Source organism: Anabrus simplex, chromosome 3, assembly GCF_040414725.1.
Source record: "Anabrus simplex isolate iqAnaSimp1 chromosome 3, ASM4041472v1, whole genome shotgun sequence".
Taxonomy (NCBI): domain Eukaryota; kingdom Metazoa; phylum Arthropoda; class Insecta; order Orthoptera; family Tettigoniidae; genus Anabrus; species Anabrus simplex.
In genome coordinates this window covers 171,455,833-171,476,690 of record NC_090267.1, presented here as the reverse complement: position 1 = coordinate 171,476,690, position 20,858 = coordinate 171,455,833, and the positions used below count along the sequence as shown (strand labels likewise).

The window sequence follows — 20,858 nt, the reverse complement described above, 5'->3', positions numbered from 1 at the left end:
CAACTAGTTGCGCCACTAGTCGCCCACGGCTAATAGCGGCCTAAGTCTCATATAACCTATGCCATTCGACTAATACATTTCCCCCCCTCCCATTCATTAATTTTATCTATTATTTATTCAGGTTAACTTCTTGGACACTGCAATGAATTGCAAATTTATAGCAGCCACAAATTAAGAATGTGTCAGTTTTAGCCATATCTTCATGTGCCATCCTGACAATGTCCAACAGCATTTCAGCATGATTTCAACAAGCACTACAGGAACATTTAATTTTATTTACATTGGTCGATGTGGGAACACCATCTAGCAGTTCTGCATCAGCTGGTGGTTATTTACAGTGGCCAGCGGCTTGCATACTGCTAACAGCACACAAGTAGATTTGGTGATTAATGATCTGACTACAGAATCAACATTTACCAGTTCCCGTTTTGCAATTGAAATTGTAATGATTAGCAGTGATAGAACTAACAATTCTATGAATATCAATACAAGAGTGAGTCTGGATGATGAGCATACTCCAGATGCTAAGAATTTAGAACCTAATCTATTTTTCAGATTTTACACTTAGTTCATCCCAGATTTTAATGTTAATTGTGTAAATGTACATTAGTTTTCATATCAATTGTGTGTTTTTACATTTGTTTAGTTATTAAACTTAGATGAATTACATTAAGGCTGAAGATGGCCAGCCAAGGCCGAAACTAGTCCCTGGTTTAGTAATGTAATTCAATAATACTGCATAATATAATATTGAAAAAGGTTAATTTAACATTAATTTAATAATTATTATTGTGACTACCCATACAGTAGACATTTAGAAAAATGAAGGTATCGGCAAAATAAATGGAAGGGCCATGAAGGGCTTGAAAATTAAAGACTCCCTAGGACTCTAAATCCTGTTAGGTTGGAAAAGAACAATAGCTGACCAAATAGGAAAGATGAAATGGAGAATACTGACACAAGTGAGTGGAAGCAATGCCAGACTCACCCAATGGAACTGTGGTCGCCAACCCACGCTCTCAAGGTGAGAGAACTTGGTCTATCTTTTAGCAGCCTCTTATGACAGGTAGAGAATACTGTGGATTTTATTCTACCGCCCCCCCACACCCACAGGCGTTACACGGTCGAGAATGGAGCTGGAATAAACGTGATGGTGTTAAGTCATTTTCATTCCCCTATTTAGAATAAATATTTTGAATTAGTTATCCTGAAAATAATGAAAACACAATAGTGAGATGCAAATTTTGCTTGGGATCAATCATTTTGAAAGTCCGACTAATCTCACCTAGTGACGGTAGCCAAAAAATGGAGTAATGTATTTTTCCTTGCAAACTTTGGTAGGGCCTATCAATCCATCCCCATGTGAATAAAGTGTCAGCGATTCTCTCAAGACTCACATTCTGTGAATTAATTGTACTTGTAATTTTACTGATTACTTTTTGAAAAAGTAATTAGTAATTATAATCGAGTACATTTTTTCTCCGGTAACTTAATTGAGCCCAATTACTTTTATTTTGTACTTTTCCCACCACTGATCCTACATCTACTCTAATCTGTTTGTCATATTCATACTTTGGTCTACCCCTGCCGTTTTTACTGCCTGCACTTCCCTCAAAACTAACAATGTGTCCTATTATTCTACATCTTCTTCTGATCAAATTTTGCCAAATCGTTCTCATGTAAGATAAATCTGGTAGCTCTAATGGGGGAGCATGTTTAGTAATGAGAAAAGCATGTAAAAATGACAAAACGATACCTGAAGCAGCAACAATAATGTTCCTGATTTTACGTCCCATTAACTACTTTTACGGTTTTCCGAGACACTGAGGTCCCTGAATTTCGCCTCAAAGAATTTCTTTAATATGCCAGTAAATCTACAGATATGAGAATGACATATTTCAGCTCCCCTCCAAATAACACTGGACTGAATCGGAATCAAACCTGCCAAGTTGAGTGCAGAAGGCCAGTGCTCTACCACCTGAGCTACTCAGCTCAGCCCTGAAGTAGCAGAGAAGACAGAACCTTACTTCCAGTGCCTCTAGAAGCATTCCTACTTACAGTATATAGGAAAATTAAACTGGAGACTAGGTAAATCAGCAAAATGCAGCCATTTTCTGTATTCCGATTGGCTGTATTGACCACCATGTGACAGAGAGCAGTTTGCATTTGTCTCTGACAGAGACATGCATGCTCCTTGGAAATAATAAACTATGAAGTTTGAAAGTGTCATGGTGTGTGGTGGATGCGAGCGCTGTATTTGCGACTTAAACCTATCAAGTACGGAAGGAGAGAAATTCACTGAACTTTAAGTACATCACACCACAGTGAAGGTATGATAATGTTCATTAATTGAAGTTTTGTTCTCTGTTGACAAACATAGAATGCACTGAAGTCACAGAGGCTAATAGATGCCCGTGGGCCAGTTTGCGGCTTTAACCCTTTGCTTGCCCCCTCACACCAATGGTTTTGTCACTAGCCAGAGCTAAGTTCCTAAGTTGGCAACCTTGTGTAACACGCTATGATCTCTGATATAAGTTTCATACTGTCCGTATTGACGATTCCTTAGTTCAATCTATAATTCAAAGGAGAGGATGTTCCACCTGATCAATACGAGATTTAAAGTTCAATTATATTTTATATTTAAAATACTAGTAAGTTTACTAGTTTCAACCATTTAATTGGGTCATCCCCAGCTAGATATGTAAATTCTTAAATACTAAAAATAGCACTCTTTGACGTAAAAATTGTTAACCCCTATGGCACTATAGCCCTTGAAGGGCCTTGGCCTACCAAGCGACCACTGCTCAGCCCGAAGGCTTGCAGATTACGAGGTGTCGTGTGGTCAGCACGACAAATCCTCTCAGCCGTTACTCTTGGTTTTCGAGACCGGGAAAAATTGTTAAAGGCTTATTAAAAAATATCACAGTCGTCCATAAAATGTTCACTGCGGTTATTAAAAGTATCTTGTGTGCACCAGCTAGGCTATAAGTGAAGGACAGTTCACAACAGCTGGTGCACACAAGACACTTTTAACAAGAACTGTGATATTCTTTAATAATTCTTTAACAAATTTTACATCAAAAAGTGCTATTTTCAGTAATTAAGAATTTATGTACCCAGCCGAGGATGACCCAATTAAAGGGTTGAAACTAGTACTAGTATATTAAATATAATTAAACTTTAAATCTTGTGTTGACTAGGTGGAACATCCCCTCCTTTGAATTATAGATTGAGCATGCTATGTAATACCAGCTGCACCATTTTGGACTCCTAACCTCCCTTTCGCACCCACATCAGTAAAGTTTTACCATAAATTTCTTTTGTACAAGGAGGAAGAACAGACATGAAAGACTAAAGGAAATGTAAAGCACACATCAAATATAAACTCTGCAAACAATGGTGCAATAAAAAAAAATGGGTAAGTTAGAAAATTGTTTTAAATTACATCCAAATCATCAGTATAAGAGTTCAAGTAGCAAAAATAATATTATGCTGTCGAAATGTTAAGTATTAAATCTAAGTACTGTATAAAATAAATGGTACCGGTATGTACCAAGCTCAAATATGAGTACTTTATTCTTTAAAAACAAAACAAAACAAAACAGACTTCAGCCAGACTTTGGGTGTGCAAAGTGCGTTATGTCCTGTCCTTTATAACTTACCACACTGTGTTATGTCAGTTTGGTAGTGAGACCAAGCACATTTTATTCGTGCTGTTCGTGAATTTGCCCAACAATACAGAATGACTTCTTATACTAAGCAACACTCATTATTACCGCTGAATGAGTACTGAATTAAATTCCTACCAACTTGGTCAAAAGTCCATTGTCAATCATCATTTCCCAGCTGTTCTGCTTGTTGGCTAGTTACAGACCTTGTTGCGGTACCTATTGCTTTGCCCACAGAAGCTCAATTTTCACAGTGTATGTTATGAGACCTTAATTAAAGAGCATTATATCTTCCAGATGTGGTGATTATAGTTTTAAGAGAAAGTACAACTAGCCAACCAGAACGGAAAATATTTATTAGCATTAAAGCGAGACAAGGATCAATCTACTGAAAGCAATGGACGAGAATCCGGTAAGTAAAAGTGCTTCAACTTTCTTTCTCTTTTTTTTTTTTGCTAGGGGCTTTACGTTGCACCGACACAGATAGGTCTTATGGCGACGATGGAAGAGGAAAGGCCTAGGAGTTGGAAGGAAGCGGCCGTGGCCTTAATTAAGGTACAGCCCCAGCATTTGCCTGGTGTGAAAATGGGAAACCACGGAAAACCATCTTCAGGGATGCCGGCATGGGGATTCGAACCCACTATCTCCCGGATGCAAGCTCACAGCCGCATGCCTCTAATCGCGTCATTCTTATTACTTAAGCCAGAATTTTTATAAGTTGTGTTATCAAAGAATACTCTTGTGAGTTTGGTTACTGATTCATGATCAGTTCTGATGAATCAATTCTGTCTTAGAACTGAAGACAAGAAGCACAAAATTAGAATGTGCTTACTTCATTATTTTAAAACAAAAACAAAAAAAATTGAAAATTATAATTGGGGAATAGATGTAGTGATTCTTATAGCATGCTGTAAAACTGATGGTAACGTAGTTCTCTCTAATGTACAGATTCAAGTTCTGCACCTTCTATTCCTGAAGAACTTCAGTACATTTTGAACTTCGACGATTCCCAGGAGTACCTAGACTTCAGTATTATTGACTTTACTTCTGATTCACATCCCAGCCAAAAAAAAAAAAAAAAACGAAAAGGATGTCGCACAAGGAAGGTGCGAGTAGTTCTTTTTTAAATCCTTCAATGAGTGAACCTAGTACTGAGAGAAAAGTCAGTTACATGGCATTAATTGAAAGATTCCGCACAGTTAAAGTGTCAGTGCATGAACCTTCCCATGATTTTGAAGAAACTGGATCTGTCAATAACATAAGCGGAAAAGTGTCAGTGGGCAAAACAAAAACAGTTATGTCTCAGAGATGCGCATGATGGTTTTGCAAGATTCCGAAACGTTGCAGACCATCAATCATAAATTCCTAATCCCTGGTCATACCCATATGGAATGTGATTGGGATGACAGTATGATAGAAAAAGCAAAGAAGAGGTTCAATGGAAACACTGAGCACCCTACCAATCAATCAATCAATCAATCAATCAATCAATCAATCAATCAATCAATCAATCACTACTGATCTGCATTTAGGGCAGTTGCCTAAGTGGCAGATTCCCTATCTGTTGTTTTCCTAGCCTTTTCTTAAATAATTGCAAAGAAATTGGAAATTTATTGAACATCTCCCTTGTTAAGGTTTTCCAATCCCTAACTCCCCTTCCTATAAACAAATATTCGCCCCAATTTGTCCTCTTGAATTCCAACTTTATTTTCATATTGTGATCTTTCTTACTTTTAAAGACACCACTCAAACTTATTAGTCTAGTGATGGCATTCCACACCATCTCACCACTGACAGCTTGTCTCCTTTCTCCCAAGTCTTCCCAGCCCAAACTTTGCAACACTTTTGTAATGCTACTCTTTTGTTGGAAATCACCCAGAACAAATAGAGCTCATTTTCTTTGGATTTTTTCCAGTTCTTGAATCAAGTAATCCTGGTGAGGGTCCCATACACTGGAACTATACTCTAGTTGGGGACTTACCAGAGATTTATATGCCCTCTCCTTTACATCCTTACTACAACCCCTAAACACCCTCATAACCATGTGCAGAGATCTGTACCCTTTATTTACAATTGCGTTTATGTGATTATACATAGTGCACAATTGCTGAAGAAAACAAGAATAGCACAGCCCTGGTTTGACGCAGAATGCTACCGCACCAGAAAAGAAGCCCTACACCTCCTCCACAGAGCGAAACACACAAATACACCAGACAACCTGAAAGCATATGCACAAAAGAGGAAAGAATACAAGAAGCTAAACCTGCTCAAAATAGCAAATCACACGGAAGCAGATGCACAAAGGCAAGCAGAAGAAGCCCTAAAGGACCCCTTTATAGCGATCAAGAAAAGCAGAGCAGGAGTGTCAGGAATCCCGATGAATGTTTGGGAACAGCACTTCATTCAGCTTTACAACAAGAACAACTTGGAACAAGCATACAAAACCGAAGAGACGTGCAGCATAGAATCTGAACCAATAACCGAGGACGAAGTAAGACAAGCCATCCTAGAATCTAAAAAAGGAAAAGCAGCAGGACCAGATGAGGTGTTCAATGAAAACCTCATAGAAACTCTTGAACAACTCGCCCAGCTGTGGACGATGTTGTTTAACAAATGCCTCACATCAGGAAAAATACCAGAGGACTGGAGGAAGTCGAACATCATCTTGTTATACAAGGGCAAAGGCGACATAGAGGACCTCAACGCATACAGAGGAATTGCACTTGAGAACAACATCTTCAAGATATTCTCCAAAATCCTGACGAACAAACTCTACTCACTAACAGACGCCTTAATGCCGGAAACACAGTTCGGATTCAAGAAGGGAAGAGGAACCCTTCACGCAGTCGCTAACCTCCTAGAAGATATACATGACGTTCTAAGACACCCGTCGAGGAAATTCTACACAGTCTTCATAGATTTCACAAAAGCCTTTGACCTGCTGAACAGACAAATACTCACGAAGAAACTTGAAAGTATGACAGGAAAGGATAACCCAACAACAGCTATCAAAACCCTGCTCACCTACAACAAAATCATAATCAAAGATGGCGTGACGACCTCAGAAAACATAGTACAGACCAACGGCGTTTTATAAGGAGACCCGATTAGCCCAACCCTATTCAACATCGTCATGTCAGACGTCACAGACATCCTACAAAAGGACTCGGTGAAAATGTACCTCTACGCAGATGACATTGTATTAGGCTCGCATGAAAGGGAGGCCCTGCAAGACTGTAAACCGGCTCCAGGAATGGGTCGAAAACAACCAACTCCAGCTGAATACCAACAAGACAGTGCAAATGATCTTCAGGAGGGGAGGAAGAACCTCTGCACAAGACAGAATATACTACGGAGCAGAAGAGTTAAAGATTGTAAACTCCTTCAAGTACCTAGGCATCACCCTACAACCATCGGGATCGTCCTACAAAATTCACATACGGGAGAGGGCAGCCGCCACAATAAAAGCCATTTACGACATTAAAGATCTGACAAGACTAGCACTAGACACTGCGTTAAAACTTTTCTATGCAAAGATAATGCCTATTCTGACCTATGGCATTGAGCTCATATGGAACAACCTGACAACTAGAGACCTCTCGACCCCTGAGTGTGTGAAAGTAAGATACCTAAAGAGAACTTTGGGAATATCAAAATACGCCCCTTCGAGACTGGCCTACGAACTTGCAAAAACGTGCTTCCTCATAGAAGACTTGAGGTTCAGACAACAGCTGCCAGCGACGAAACAAGAGAGTGGACATCTGGCCCGAATTCTACGCAACAGATGCGGTGCTAGATCGGAACTGGACGGGACCAAATAAGAATTTACGAAGCGCCATAACTAGGCTCGCGGTGCACGGTTTCCACCACATGCTATGCACGAGAAACAGTTTCCACGAACCCTCACCAGAGTGTGTATGCAGCCTCTGCGGGAAGGCCTGTAAACGCTACCACTTCAGCGAGTGCCACAAGCGCAATATATCACTAATGGAATATAGCAAAGAACAATGAACCTTAACTCTCTGCACATTTGTGCGCTTTTCTTATTAATAACAATAATTTATATGATTATCCCAATGTATTTATGTGATTACCTCAATGAAGATCTTTCCTTATATTAACACCTAGGTATGGTACTTATAATGATTCCCAAAAGGAACTTTCACCCCATCAATGCAGTAATTAAAACTGAGAGGATATTTCCACAACCTGACTTCTAACCCCGTATATCATCATAACATTGCCTGCTGTCCATCTCACAACATTGAGGTAATTTTTCAGTTACAATCTTGTAACTTATTTATTACTCAGTACAGAATAACATCATCTGCAAAAAGCCTTTCCTCTGATTCCACTTCTTTACACATATCATTGACAGGCTGTATATAAGAAAACATAAAGGTCCAATAATACTGCCTTCAGGAATTTCCCTCTTTAATTATTACAGGGACAGATAAAGCTTTGCCTACTCTAATTCTCTGAGTTCTATTTTCTAGAAACATAGCCACCCATTCAGTCACTCTTTCGTCAAGTCCAATTGCAGTCATTTTTGCCAGTAGTCTCCCATGATCTATCCCAGATATAAAACCTGGCAACCAACTTAAACTGCTTACACTATCTTAACAGGTGCCTCTACCATAGTTTATAGCATGCAGTAGTTACTGACATTTAAAAGAACATAGAAAATGAAGAGCAGCTTACGTATGACACTGATCCTAGCACGTTCAAATAATTTCTACAGTAGAGAATTCCTTCACGCATTCATTATTGAAGCAGTTTCATTATGTTGACGTTAATCGACGTTAAATTTCACGTAACTCAGGCCTATAACTGACATAAGATGAGGTTTAAAACAAACGTTACGTCCTAGCAAAGTGGTATTAACATGAGTAACTGCAAGAAATTCACCGAATGTTCGTAGTACACATCATAGACGATGCTTTCATATCCGATACAAACACCAAACATTTCAAACTGTTTCAAACCTGTCCCTCCATTTTACTTTTGACCATCTTAGAAACCAGAAGATATACCTCTTCGCCTTTTTTTTTTGTCCAAGAACGATCATCAAGACCAAAGAGATCATGGCAATTCAAAGTAACAACATGAAAGATAATCCAAACGAAAATTACTCTCACGAAACAATAATGCTAAATTAACAAAACGTTTCTTGATTTTTTTAAAAAATTGAACTATTCATTATATTTCAAAAGCTCAGAATTACAAAGATATTCTTCTCTGAAGGGTTTCTATGCATTGCAATGACTTCCTATAATAATTATCATGTAAGCGAAGTAAGTTAATGCGTTTCCTACGAGATATACAGGGCATGGAAGTCTGTCCTATTTCTGAGCAGAAAAAATCGTCCCCAATCAGGTTTACAGTACCGCCAACAGATATCTCTACATCGTGCTATAGCATAGTCAGGTGGTGATGATTATTGTTTTAAGAGGAAGTACAACTAGGCAACCATCCTCTATATAACACCAATCAGAGGGAAAAATGGAAGGGATCAGACACTTCGAAAAATGATGATATCGGTCAAAGAAAGACAAGGGCCACGAAGGGCGTGAAAATGAAAGACTCCCTAGCCCTCGCAAACCTAATAGCGTCGGGGTCGGAAAAGGACAAGAGTTGACCAAGAGAGGTCGGATAGGATAGATGAAAGTGAGGAGCCTGGCACAAGTAAGTGGAAGCAATGCCAGGACTCAGCTAAAGGCCGCGTGATCGCCAACCCACGCTCCAAAGTTCAGAGCCCCTGAGGTCCCTTTCAGTCGCCTCTTACGGCAGGCAGGGGATACCGTGGGTGTTATTCTACCGCCCCCACCCACAGGGGGATATAGCATAGTCAGATCAGTCAAATACACTGTAGAGAATACGTGACACTTCGCGAGATATCGCAAGACATTGATTGCCAACGCACCTAGTGGGGCGGCCTTGAAACTGAGTGTAGTAGTAATGCCAATCAGCTGAAATAGTGTGTCATTTTGGTATCGGATTTGCGTTAAGAAGAAGATTCTCGTGAAAATGTAATCTATACGCTGACAAAAGTTTTAGAATTACAATCATCCAAACACTGAAACATATCTAGTAAGGTTTGTGCTGTTTTTGACTGCAATAACTTTGAACTTGTTCAGGTATCGAAATCTTTCTTCTGTTTTCCTCGAGACAAAACATTGTAAGTAAATTCCAATATTGTAAAATATTATAGTACAAATCACATTAGGTTTAACACTTAATTGTCAACAAGTATTCCTATCCCAGATTAATTACATTAAGGAAATTAAAACAAAATACATAAAACTAAAATTCATCTTCTTCTACCACTTTTCCCAGATCTGTGGATTCGCGGGTACGATCTGTGTCGCACATGTGAATTTAACCCTATTTTACGACCAGATGCCCTTCCTGACGCCAACCTTATACGGAGGGATGTAATCACTAGACCTTGAATTTTAGAGAAAGACCTATTTTGTTCTTGAAGAGAGAACTTAAAATGAAGCTGTATTTACACATTTCATGTATTTATAAAGTTATAAACGGTGGTCATATAGTGCCTAAAATTGTCTTATTAACGTTAGAACCTATATTTGCCTATATTCCTATATTCCCTATTTTATCCCCAAATCGGATAAAATGCTTTTAGTATATTCAGAGAAAATAAACTATTTGCTGACTCATTTCAGTATCTTTAACAAAATCTCAAAATCGGAAAGCTGTAAACCACACTACTACTATTCTCGTTTTCATTCCCCACCCTGAAGGGGCGGGACTGGCCACCTAGAGGGTTACGCCCTCGCTCTGGCCAAGAGGTGCGGGCGGGTCAAGGAGATGTGTGGAAAAGGAAGGTGGGTAAACGAAGTGATAAATGATAGGGTATGTGTTCGAAGAGGAAAAGTTAGATAGATGGGAAGTAGAATTGTGGAATAGGGAGGTGCATGTGGACGGTTTTAATATATAAGAGAGACATGACGGAACTGAAGGAAGATAAGTTTTAAGCAAGGGGGAGATGAGGGAGTTGAAGAGCAAGGAGATGAAACACCGATGAGGAGGTTACAAGATAAGTGAGTAAGAGTCGGAAAAGGTCAGCGGGGGACGGTGGTGGCGAAAAGAAGAAATTAGTCGGAGGAGGGGGTGGACTAACGGGTTGAGGAGGTGGAACGGGAGGAGGGATCGGCCGGGGGCGACGACGGATGGTGTAGGTTTGAGAGCGTGCTGGTGGTGAACGAGAAGGCTCCACTGTATATCGATGACCATAGATGGGGGCTCCGGTAGCAATGAGGCGCTGGACGTCGGCGATAGTCGGGAGGAGGAGTCGTACCATATATGTTGGTCCTGAACAGGTCTGAATGCGAAACGCACGACAGGCGGGGATTCCTGCGGCGTGAAGTTCTTGTAGGACGTCCTGGCTGGAGATGGAAGGGTCGAGTCCACGGATCACACAGCTGGGGAGACCATGATGAAATGCGGATTGCTGCGTGGGCGTTGATGACGGTGGTGCTGCTGCGACGTTGTTTTGAAGCGATGATTGAGGCGATGGCGGCGTTGAGTCGGAGGATGCCAAGGTATCGTTATGAGGAGGCAGGGGGTTTACCGTTGTAGAAAATGTAGAAAGTGGAAGGCAGGAGGTCATAAGAGGCGATGGGTGGCTAGTCGTGACAAATGTAGCCGGGATGTGAGAGGAGGACAAATGCGTCGTGGCAAAAGTCGTGGTGGTGATAGTTGTTGTAGGGGAAAGGGAAGTAGAAGTCGATGTGGGTTGTTGCGAGGTTAAGGTTGACGGCATGTGGACGACGGGAAGGGTGGTAGGGTCGGTGAAGAGTTGGGCAAGTATGGATGGAGGAGTAGATTCCACGGGGTAGAAGCGGTTATGCACGGATACGCCGGCGTCGATGAGGCGCTGCTGGTCGTCCAACGTTGGTATGTAGAGAAGAATCAGTGGAGATGGCGATGAACTGGTGCCGTCCAATAGTCGGTAGGCGTCATGTATGCGGAAGCCAACGGAGCGGATAACAGTGTAGATATCATCTTCGGAGATGGCTGGAGCAATGTCTAAGATGGCGCAGGTGTACATGGTGACAGCCAACGAGGCGTCAACCTATGTTTTTGGGGGTCGGCTGGGTAGCAACTATAGATGATGGCCACCCGGCCGCAAAAAAGACGAAAGGATGCGTGGACGTAAGTATAGTCCAATTTGGAGAAGAAAAGCCTGTGCGTGTGTCCCCCGCAGTAGGCTTGAGGATCTCTCGTGAGATGTGTTCTGTAACCCACACTCCCATGAAAGCCTTAAGAACCTGTGACGTTTGCAGCAAAGAGGCGAGTGAAACTTGTTTTATATTTTCCTCTAAGGAGTTATAATCAATGTAGCAAAATAAACATGGTATTGTTGCCACTGATGCTTTTACGCCCCGTACTTATAGACATGATACTATATAGGCTTTTGGGCTTATGCCGTGTCAAGAAAATAAGCTGAAATTCTTTACGTTTCGCAGAGAACTGTGCTCTGCGTCGTCAGAAGAAAATCTCGAAAGGCTTGGTCAGAGAAAGGAAAACAAGGGAGTTTAATTCGTTTCCTGCCGATCCAATTTTAAAGGAGAAGTAACGAATTGCTACATCTAGATGGTTTGGGGAAATAAGTTCCCTTTGGTCGCCTAGGACGTCATCCGAAGTCTGGTATTTACATTTTAAATATAGTGACTTCATATAGCATTTGAGGCTTTGGCGACCGACGCTACAAATCATGTCAGTGTTTTCCGGGCATGTAGCCGTGATCCAGGAGCATGTGATTGTCCCGACGTTCCACCGAAGACTGCGTTCGGTATTGTCAAGGGTTCCGACTCAATGTTAGTAAATAGCAGGTTACCCACAACGGCTGGCTTGCGGTCATTGGCTATTCGAGCGTGACGTCACGCAGATACCTGCTCTCTGATCACGGAAGCGCTTTCCAAAGGAATTCAGTGAATGCGATATGTTTTAACAAATAATCATTAGCTCTTGTGTCTCCTATACCTGCTCAAACTGACTTTGTAAATAGTAGATAACGAACACAATAATGTACAATACAAGAGCTAATCGTGTCACAAGACCGTGGTTATTGCTAATAGGATTTTAGTTGCCACATTACGCTACTGAAATCTAATGAAGTATTCTGAGTTAAACAAAACTGAGCATTAAATAAGACCAATAAACAAGTAAGCGAACAAAAGAACGAACAAATAGTTCCATTATGATAAAGTGAACCTTACCTTGACTGGTAAGTTTCTTCGTTTTCTTTATCTTCTTGACTTTCAACTCCATAACGTTGACACGTTTGCTTCCACTTTTTATTTTCCCTCACATTTGTTAAAACATTTATACGAGCATATGTCCTCATTTTCACAAATGTGGCTACCAGATCACTACTTAAATTAGTATCACTTGTACATATGAAAGAAACTAGGTTCTGTATTACTCCCAACCCTTTTCGTCTGTAAGTCAGTGATAAGAACAGAAACGTTTCTCCATATCTCGTACAGTTTGTGACCACTCAGCTGTCGTTTCTGTAAGACCACCGTATGAGATACTTCGAACCCAGGACCCCTAACAATACGTACTGTCGTATGTTCCTCCCATGTCTGTTTGGAACCTAAGTGTGGATGAGTGCTTTCTTGTTTTTTAGCCATCCAACCTGCAATGCAATTCAAACCTTAGACCTCCATTTCAGTTTCAGTTTCACCGACAAGTGTTAGGATATCATATTTGTCTTCTTCAAAATAGCTTTCAGCAGGAGAATATTCTAACTCACGACATGTTATTCCGCACTTCTCAGCATTTGTGATGAGAGATATTCATCAGAGATTTCTGTTCGCGTGTTCTTGTGTTTCGCTATTTTACCGGCATTATTTCCGAGAATAATCAACCGAAGACGATAAAGAGCGTTTAGCGGTGTAGGGTGGCCGTATAATCCTCCTCAAGAAGGATCTGGGAAAACAAATTCTCGAGTGAATCTTGGTTCAGTCGGCGGATTCAAATGTACTTCATTCCTAGAATTTTAATTTCTGAGATCAGATATTTCAGGGAGGTACTTTGTACCTTAAATGGTGAGTGGCGTACTCAGTTGGTGGGTTATAAATCGAGGCCAGTAGAGTGGATACGACTTGCGGGTAACTATAGTCACAAGGATAGCTTTCTGGAACACTTGGTTAACTTTTTTCCCCTTGTAGATCATACTGTTCTTAAGGCAACAACATTGGCGTAGCGAGGATCAGCCGTTGTTTTACGTACGGTACGAACAGATTAAGAACTTATGCCGAAATGTTAAATTAACGTAGAAACAACGGATCTACAATCAAGGCTCAGTAGGGCCAAACATAATTCTCTATATATGTACTGCTTGAAGGAGCTTGAATGGAAGGAAAGCGCTTAGCATTTTGATGCGCAGGGATATTCCCCTATATAAGTCTCTGTACCGGTATTGGGAATATAGTCGCTTGTTGACAAATGTCAAAAGATGAGGAGGAGGACAATTAGCAAGCGATTACTCTGTAGGGACCCGGAACGTGACCACGGAGATAGCGGGAACCACGGCCAGAAACAGTTGCAAGCTTACAACATCGTGTCAGCTTTTGTAACTCGGTTCCTGGAAACAAAAATGTCACGTGGTCGCCATTATCGGGCTGTATCGTGTTTGAGAGATGTGCTGTATTTAACTTGCAGTGTTGGGAAGACTGTGACGGGTTTGTGAGCTGCACGCTAGTTCATTTTATGCCATATTAGTGACATTTTTGAAGATGGACCATTTTGTAATAGAGAAGCCAAAACTATGTAGGCCTAAGTAATTTCCCGGTACAGTATGCACTACAAGATTTGATAGCTCAGTTACCTTCTCCTTTTCTCATGCAGGGAGACGTGAATGCCCGTAAAACACTCTGGGGTTCACCGCCTTCCTGTGCTAGGGGGAGGATGCTCGAGCAATTGATCAACCAGTTCGACCTTTGCGTGCTAAACACAGGGGAATCGACACATTTCAGCAGCGCGGATGGCACATTCTCACACCTGGATGTCATTTTATGCTAGTTCCCCTGCTACGGTGGCAAGTACAAGACGACCTCTGTGATAGTGACCACTTCTCGATAATTCTTTCTTAAATCAAAGACAGTCCGAAGTACTCAAGCGTTGGTTACTTCGGCTGGCAAATTGGCCAGAATTTTCTTAACGCGTAGTGATGGCCGATGATATGCCGGAGTCTGTTGACGACCACGTTTTTTCCATTACTATTGGAATTCTGGCTGCTGCAGAGGAAACAATTCCTTCCTCATCCGGTTTTCCTCGCCGGTAATAGGTCCCATGGTGAACCGACGAAATTGCAACGGCCATAAGTGATCACTGACGGGCTTTTAAGCATTATCGTCGGAATCCTTCGATGGCCAATCATATCACATTCGAGCGTCTGCGCGCGAAGGCACGTTTTTAATACGAGAAAGTAAGAAAGCTACGTGGGAAAAGTATGTGTCTTCCATGACGGCACATACTCCGTCATCACAAGTGTAGACAAAACTCCGCCATATTGTCGGAGTACAGAACTTTCCTTCAGTCCCCGGAATCTCCATTAGGGAGATTACGATTCCTTCAGTCATTGCAGACCACATCGCGTCACATTTCGCAGATACGTCCAGCTCTGGGAGATGCGACTCTGCGTTTCTGTCAATTAAGCGCTAAGCAGAGGCAAACCATCTCTCCTTCGCCTCTAGTGCTTCTCATTCCTATAACGTGCCTTTCACGGAGTGGGAGTTGCAGAGTGCATCAGCGCTATTCAGAGATACGGCTCCTGGACCGGACAAAGTCCACATTCAAATGCTTAAACATTTGAGTGGTCGATGTCTCAAGGATATCTTTACCCTATTTAACAGAGTATGGACTGAGGGTGTGTTTCCATCTCAGTGGCGTGAGGGAATTGTCATACTAATTCCCAGGCCAGGTAAAGATCCAAAACTTCTGGATAGCTATAGGCCAATATGCCTTAATGGTTAACCGGCTTCTTGTGTGGGCCATGGAAAAGGAAGCTCTCTTGTGTATCTACCAGTGTGGTTTTCGCTCTCATCGGTCTGCCGCCAATCATCTGGCCAGACAGGAGAGCGCCATTCATGAGGCGTTTCTCCGGAAGGAACACCTAGTCACCGTGTTCTTTGACGTGGGGAAAGATTACGATACTACCTGGCGATGTAGGATTCTCTCCACACTACACCATTGGGGATTTCGGGGAAATTTGCCAAAGTTTATTGAGAACTTCATGTCCCTTCGGCTCTTTCGAGCCCGAGTAGGGAATGCATTTTCTCAATATTACATTCAAGAAAATGGAGTACCACAGGGATCTGTACCGATTGTCACGCTGTTCGCAATCGCCATCAACGGCATAGTGACCACTGCTAGGCCCACAATCGTTCCATCGCTGTTGGAAGTTCGGATAACTCGCCACTCCGATTCCCAAGACGCCAAGATGGTTCGACGTAGCTGAGAACAATTATCTTTTGTAGGTACATTAATAGCTCTACATTACAGCTCCGGAAGGGTGACGTTTGCCGAGAGACAGCTACAGCAAGCTATTAACCGAGTCGACAGATGGGCCCTGCAACATGGTTTTCGATTTTCAGCGGCGAAAACCTCAGTTTTACACTTCTGTCGACGTCGCATTTTGCATCCTGAACCAGAGCTCCGCTCGCGAAATAGTGTCTTACCAGCGATAGACACCTGCAGATTCCTGGGTCTGCATTTTGATAAGAGACTAACGTGGCAGCCCCACATCCGTCAGCTGAAGGTTGCCTGCATGAAGAGACTTAACATGCTTAAGTTTCTCAGCGGGATTTCGTTGGGCGGGGGTGGATGACCGTGCGGTGCTGCTACGTTTCTACACGGCAACGGTCCTCTCCCGAATGGACTTGCGGCTTATGGCTTAGCTCAGTGGGAGTTCCATCTTTACGAATAAGGAGGCAGCCCTTACTCCTCACGTACGCTGCCAAAATTCGTGAAATGCCGCTACATCCAAGCTATCAATGCATCTTTAGTACCCAATACCACCAGAGGTACCAAGACCGGCCGAATGCCACACGTCTGGTCGGGTTTCGAATTGGTAGCTTGTGTCGTGTCTTAAATATAGATATCGGTGGTTGTCTTGAACAGACTTTTAGCGAGGTACAGACTCTTTAAGCTCTCTGCAGTCTATTGAAACCTGTTTTTCGTAACACTCACTGGTGCAGCAGATCCATGACCTACTAGTCAGGTTAAGTGATGCTGGCACTAGAATCACTTTCGCGTCGCTTCCAAGCCACGTCGGGATTGCTTGAAATGAACTTGCGGATGAAGCTGCAAAGGAAGCGTCACTTTTACCTCCAAGACCTATTAATTTACCTGCTAAAGATAATTGTTCTCAGCTACATCGAACCATCTTGGCGTCCTGGGAATCGGAGTGGCTAGCTATCCAAACTTCCAACAAGCTGAGAGTAATTAAGAAAACAACTACCGTGTGCCGGTCCTCTTTACGGCCTTCACGGAGATAATCCATAGTATTGTGTTGGCTGAGGATAGGTCGTGGCGGGATTCCACTGAGGCAACATATGAGCGACATGGAGCATGTGACAGTGACGCAAACTGCTGTCGACTTTCAATTGAGGAAACACAGTGCGACATATAGAGTGTGGCTGTGTGGCATGAGACATGTGGTCGTCTATCAAACACTCTCTGGTACCGCATGCCTCAAAGATGTACTCTCATAACCATGTGCAGAGATCTGTACCCCTTATTTACAATTCCATTTGTGTGATTACCCCAATGAAGATCTTTCCTTATATGTACAATAGTAATAATATATTCTACGCATCATATCGTATGACGTTATCATTCCTATAGACTTCTCGTAAATACGTCGTTTAAAAGGATAACAACACGGTTCTCGTTTCTACACTGTTAGCACACAGCAACGAATCTACTTTTTATTTTGAAATCCATTCACCGCTACTCTAATTGCGCAAAGTCTTCCAACACTGTTTCATCACATTCTTTTCTTCCTCACTATGCCTGCTTATTGTCACAGTTGCCACGAGTTATCTTTCATTCTCCTGGTATAAGTTTATTAGAAATGTGACCTGTGTTAGGGGGTAAAATAATCAGAAAAGACTATGACTAGGCTATTCTACTTAAAACTAATACATTTTAATTATTTTTAAAAATATAATTAAATTACAGTGTACAGGAAGCTTCTAAAACTTCCCGTACCTCTAAGCATAACGTTGCTGCCATGGTACACGGCCTTCATCTGACAAAGTACACCATAAACTTATCCCTTAAGTTGGCTTTCGCCTCGAGAATTCCGACGTGATTTGTTTGCCAATGGCTCCATGCCTTCATCAGCCTGGATCACTTCGCTCCATGCACACTTCGGGGATGATTCATGAGATACTAGGTTCGGACACTCGAAACAAATACAACAAGGAAGTATAGCTGTCACCAGAAGCAAAAAATTCGAAGGGTACACAACAGCCTAACTTTGATTTCTCTAACAAAAATTCAAAATCCTTCTGGCTCATCCATGTAAAATTTTTGAAATGCGCTTTGTCGTCAGCCAGCAACTTCTCAAATAATTCATGCTGTGCTGTACTTGATTTGATCGAACGAATAATTCTCGTCTCCACCACCGGCTCCGTTTCTTCCTACGATCGTGCTGAATAACAATGTACGCTGCTGCCGCAACAGTCTGCAAAGACATCTTCCTGGGTCAAAGTCGAGTGAGAAACTGTTGCCTTGATGGAATAACGTTTGTAGTTAGCGACACGTCTCCACAAGTGACACATGTTACATCCGGCAACACATGTAGCATACCACATCTTGTCTGCCCCACTGACAAGTCGCATGCTACAAATAGCAGAATTTGTTGCCAGCCGCATGCTACAATGTCACTGTTTGCCGCAGGCAGTGGAATCGTACCTTTATCTCCTAAAGAGGGAAGACACTCCAGTGTGTTCTTGTGGTGCCGACTTACCGTGGACCACATCCTTACGGAGTGCGCCGATCTCTCTGGCCTAAGACGGAGCCTCGGCCTACAGGAAACACTCGAACCCATATTAGCCGACGATGCGACTACTGCTGATCTCGTCATCTGCTTTATGCGCGACAGTGAATTATTCAAGGGTATGTAAATTACAAGTGTTCTGTTACTCAAGGATCTCACGTTCCCTTTTGATTCGTTAGTGAACTTTTCAGCTTAAAACAATACATTTTTAAATTTTATTTTGTACTTCATTTGTAAATTCCTTCGTTGAATAAATAATATTGTTTTATTTTAAATTTCTTCTCCACTTTATTTGTTCAGAGTGGATGATTACCTAGTTGTACTCCCTCTTAAAACAAAAATCACCACCACCACCTATTAAACAACCTGGTAACAAACTTTCTGGCAAGTTTTGAAAGTGAATAAAATTAAGTATTTTGTTGTTCTAAATTTTGTTTCCATAGATATATAATAGAAATCCTGTCTGTATCTTAAGCAAATTGCAAGGAGGGTTGTAATAGTGAAAGATCTCAACGAAACTAAACCAAACTTCCTGTACTTTTCAAAACCTTAATGTATACAGGAGGGTGAAGTGGAAAGCAACAGGTTGCAAGCGAACCATCTCAATAACGCCATTGTAAAAATTATGTCATTATGTGTTTGTTTCATCATCGTTGGATGATTTAACTACTGTATTTTTCTTATTTTCCACGCCCATTCATTTCTATTGTTAAATTCATTTAAAAGTAGAAATCGCGTTAGTTTCCTTGTACCTATAATCTCCCTTTTCACGTTCCCTTCAAGATATAAGAGTTAACAATTACACCCGAGATCTGCAAGAGCTAGTAAATATCCATCGTCCAGACTGAATAGCGCAAAAAAGACGCTGCAAGGGCACAGTAGATAATACAAAGATCATATTTTACTCTGGAGTAATTTTTTTTTAAGTGGTGGTAAAGTTGCACCCAGTTTACCCGTAAACACATGGCTTCGATTCCTAGTCAGAAAGTCGAAACATATATAAAATTGTTTTCCACTTATGGGGAATCACATGGCACTAAGTTTCATTCAGTCTACACCAAAAATGAGTGTCATGTTTTTTTTACAATTTGCTTTACGTCGCACTGACACAGATAGGTCTTATGGCAACGTTGGGACATGAAAAGGCTGGTGGGAAGGAGTTGGCCGTGGCCTTAATTAAGGTACAACCACAGTATTTGCCTGGTATGGAATGGGAAACTGCTAAAACCATCTTTAAGGCTGCCGGCAATGGGTTTCAAACCCAGTATCTCCCGAATGCAAGCTCACAGCTACGTGCCCGTACCCGCACTGTCAAGTAGCTCGGTGTACCATGTTAATTTCTCGAGTACAGGTGGCTAGGTATAGAATTAATCACTTAGTGCCAAGGTTTCGGTTAACGAAAATCTTTACTTTCCACTCCTCCAAGAGCCTTCATGGCCTGAACGGAGATGCATTTGTTCAGTAACTTTTCACATTTTGATCCATTTCACCCATTTTAATATACAACGTATATAATAATGTTCTTCAGCTACGTAGGTCTATAGCTTTTATTATCAATACAAAATATTATTGCGCTAAATTCACAGTGTTAGTTCACCGAAAAGCTTATGATAGGCTATCGGTACAGGAAGACTGAAATGCCTGCTCAAACACTTTCGCAAACTAACGCGGGAGGGGAGATCTTAGTTTAGGCCTATTCTGAAAACAAGAGCTTGCACAGGTGTATTCAGAAACTAAGTTACTTGAGTTAATGGGATGAGACCACTGCGTTGTCGCTCTCGCATTGTGCTTTCCGACCGGAAACTCTTTACAGACCGGAAATGACATGCAAGGGTTCACAGCGCTAGCCTGTGTTTCTAACTATGAGAGAGGCCTTTTTGTATTGACTGATGGACCGAAGCGTGTGCCTTCGTAACGTCATCACTCTCCCCTTGCATTTACTGTTTCATGACTGTGCTTCGTTTCGTGATCTGATGGTATTTGTTCGAGAGGAAAAACGTAATTTAAACAGAAGGGAATTGGTAGACAAAAGTAGATAAATATTTTGCTTCTTGGGAAGCAAGACAGTGCCGGAACAATGAACAGGACATTAAGAGAGAGCTAACATGCAGTATATAATAAATCCTTTTATCGAAACCAAACCCCATGGC

At 41.7% G+C, this 20,858-nt stretch overlaps 1 protein-coding gene across 1 annotated transcript in view; it reads right to left on the bottom strand.

The window, feature by feature from the left end:
- The window catches only part of mus301 (mutagen-sensitive 301), a 239,331-nt gene extending 230,668 nt beyond the window's left edge, over positions 1-8,663 (bottom strand). Inside the window, exons 1-2 of the mRNA XM_068226820.1 lie at positions 8,577-8,663; positions 8,370-8,498 (exon numbers count right to left, since the gene is read on the bottom strand). Of these exons, the coding sequence (XP_068082921.1) occupies positions 8,370-8,429 (60 nt within the window). The 5' untranslated portion in view covers positions 8,430-8,498; positions 8,577-8,663. The remainder of the gene's footprint in view (positions 1-8,369; positions 8,499-8,576) is intronic.
- Between the last annotated feature and the right edge of the window lie 12,195 nt (positions 8,664-20,858).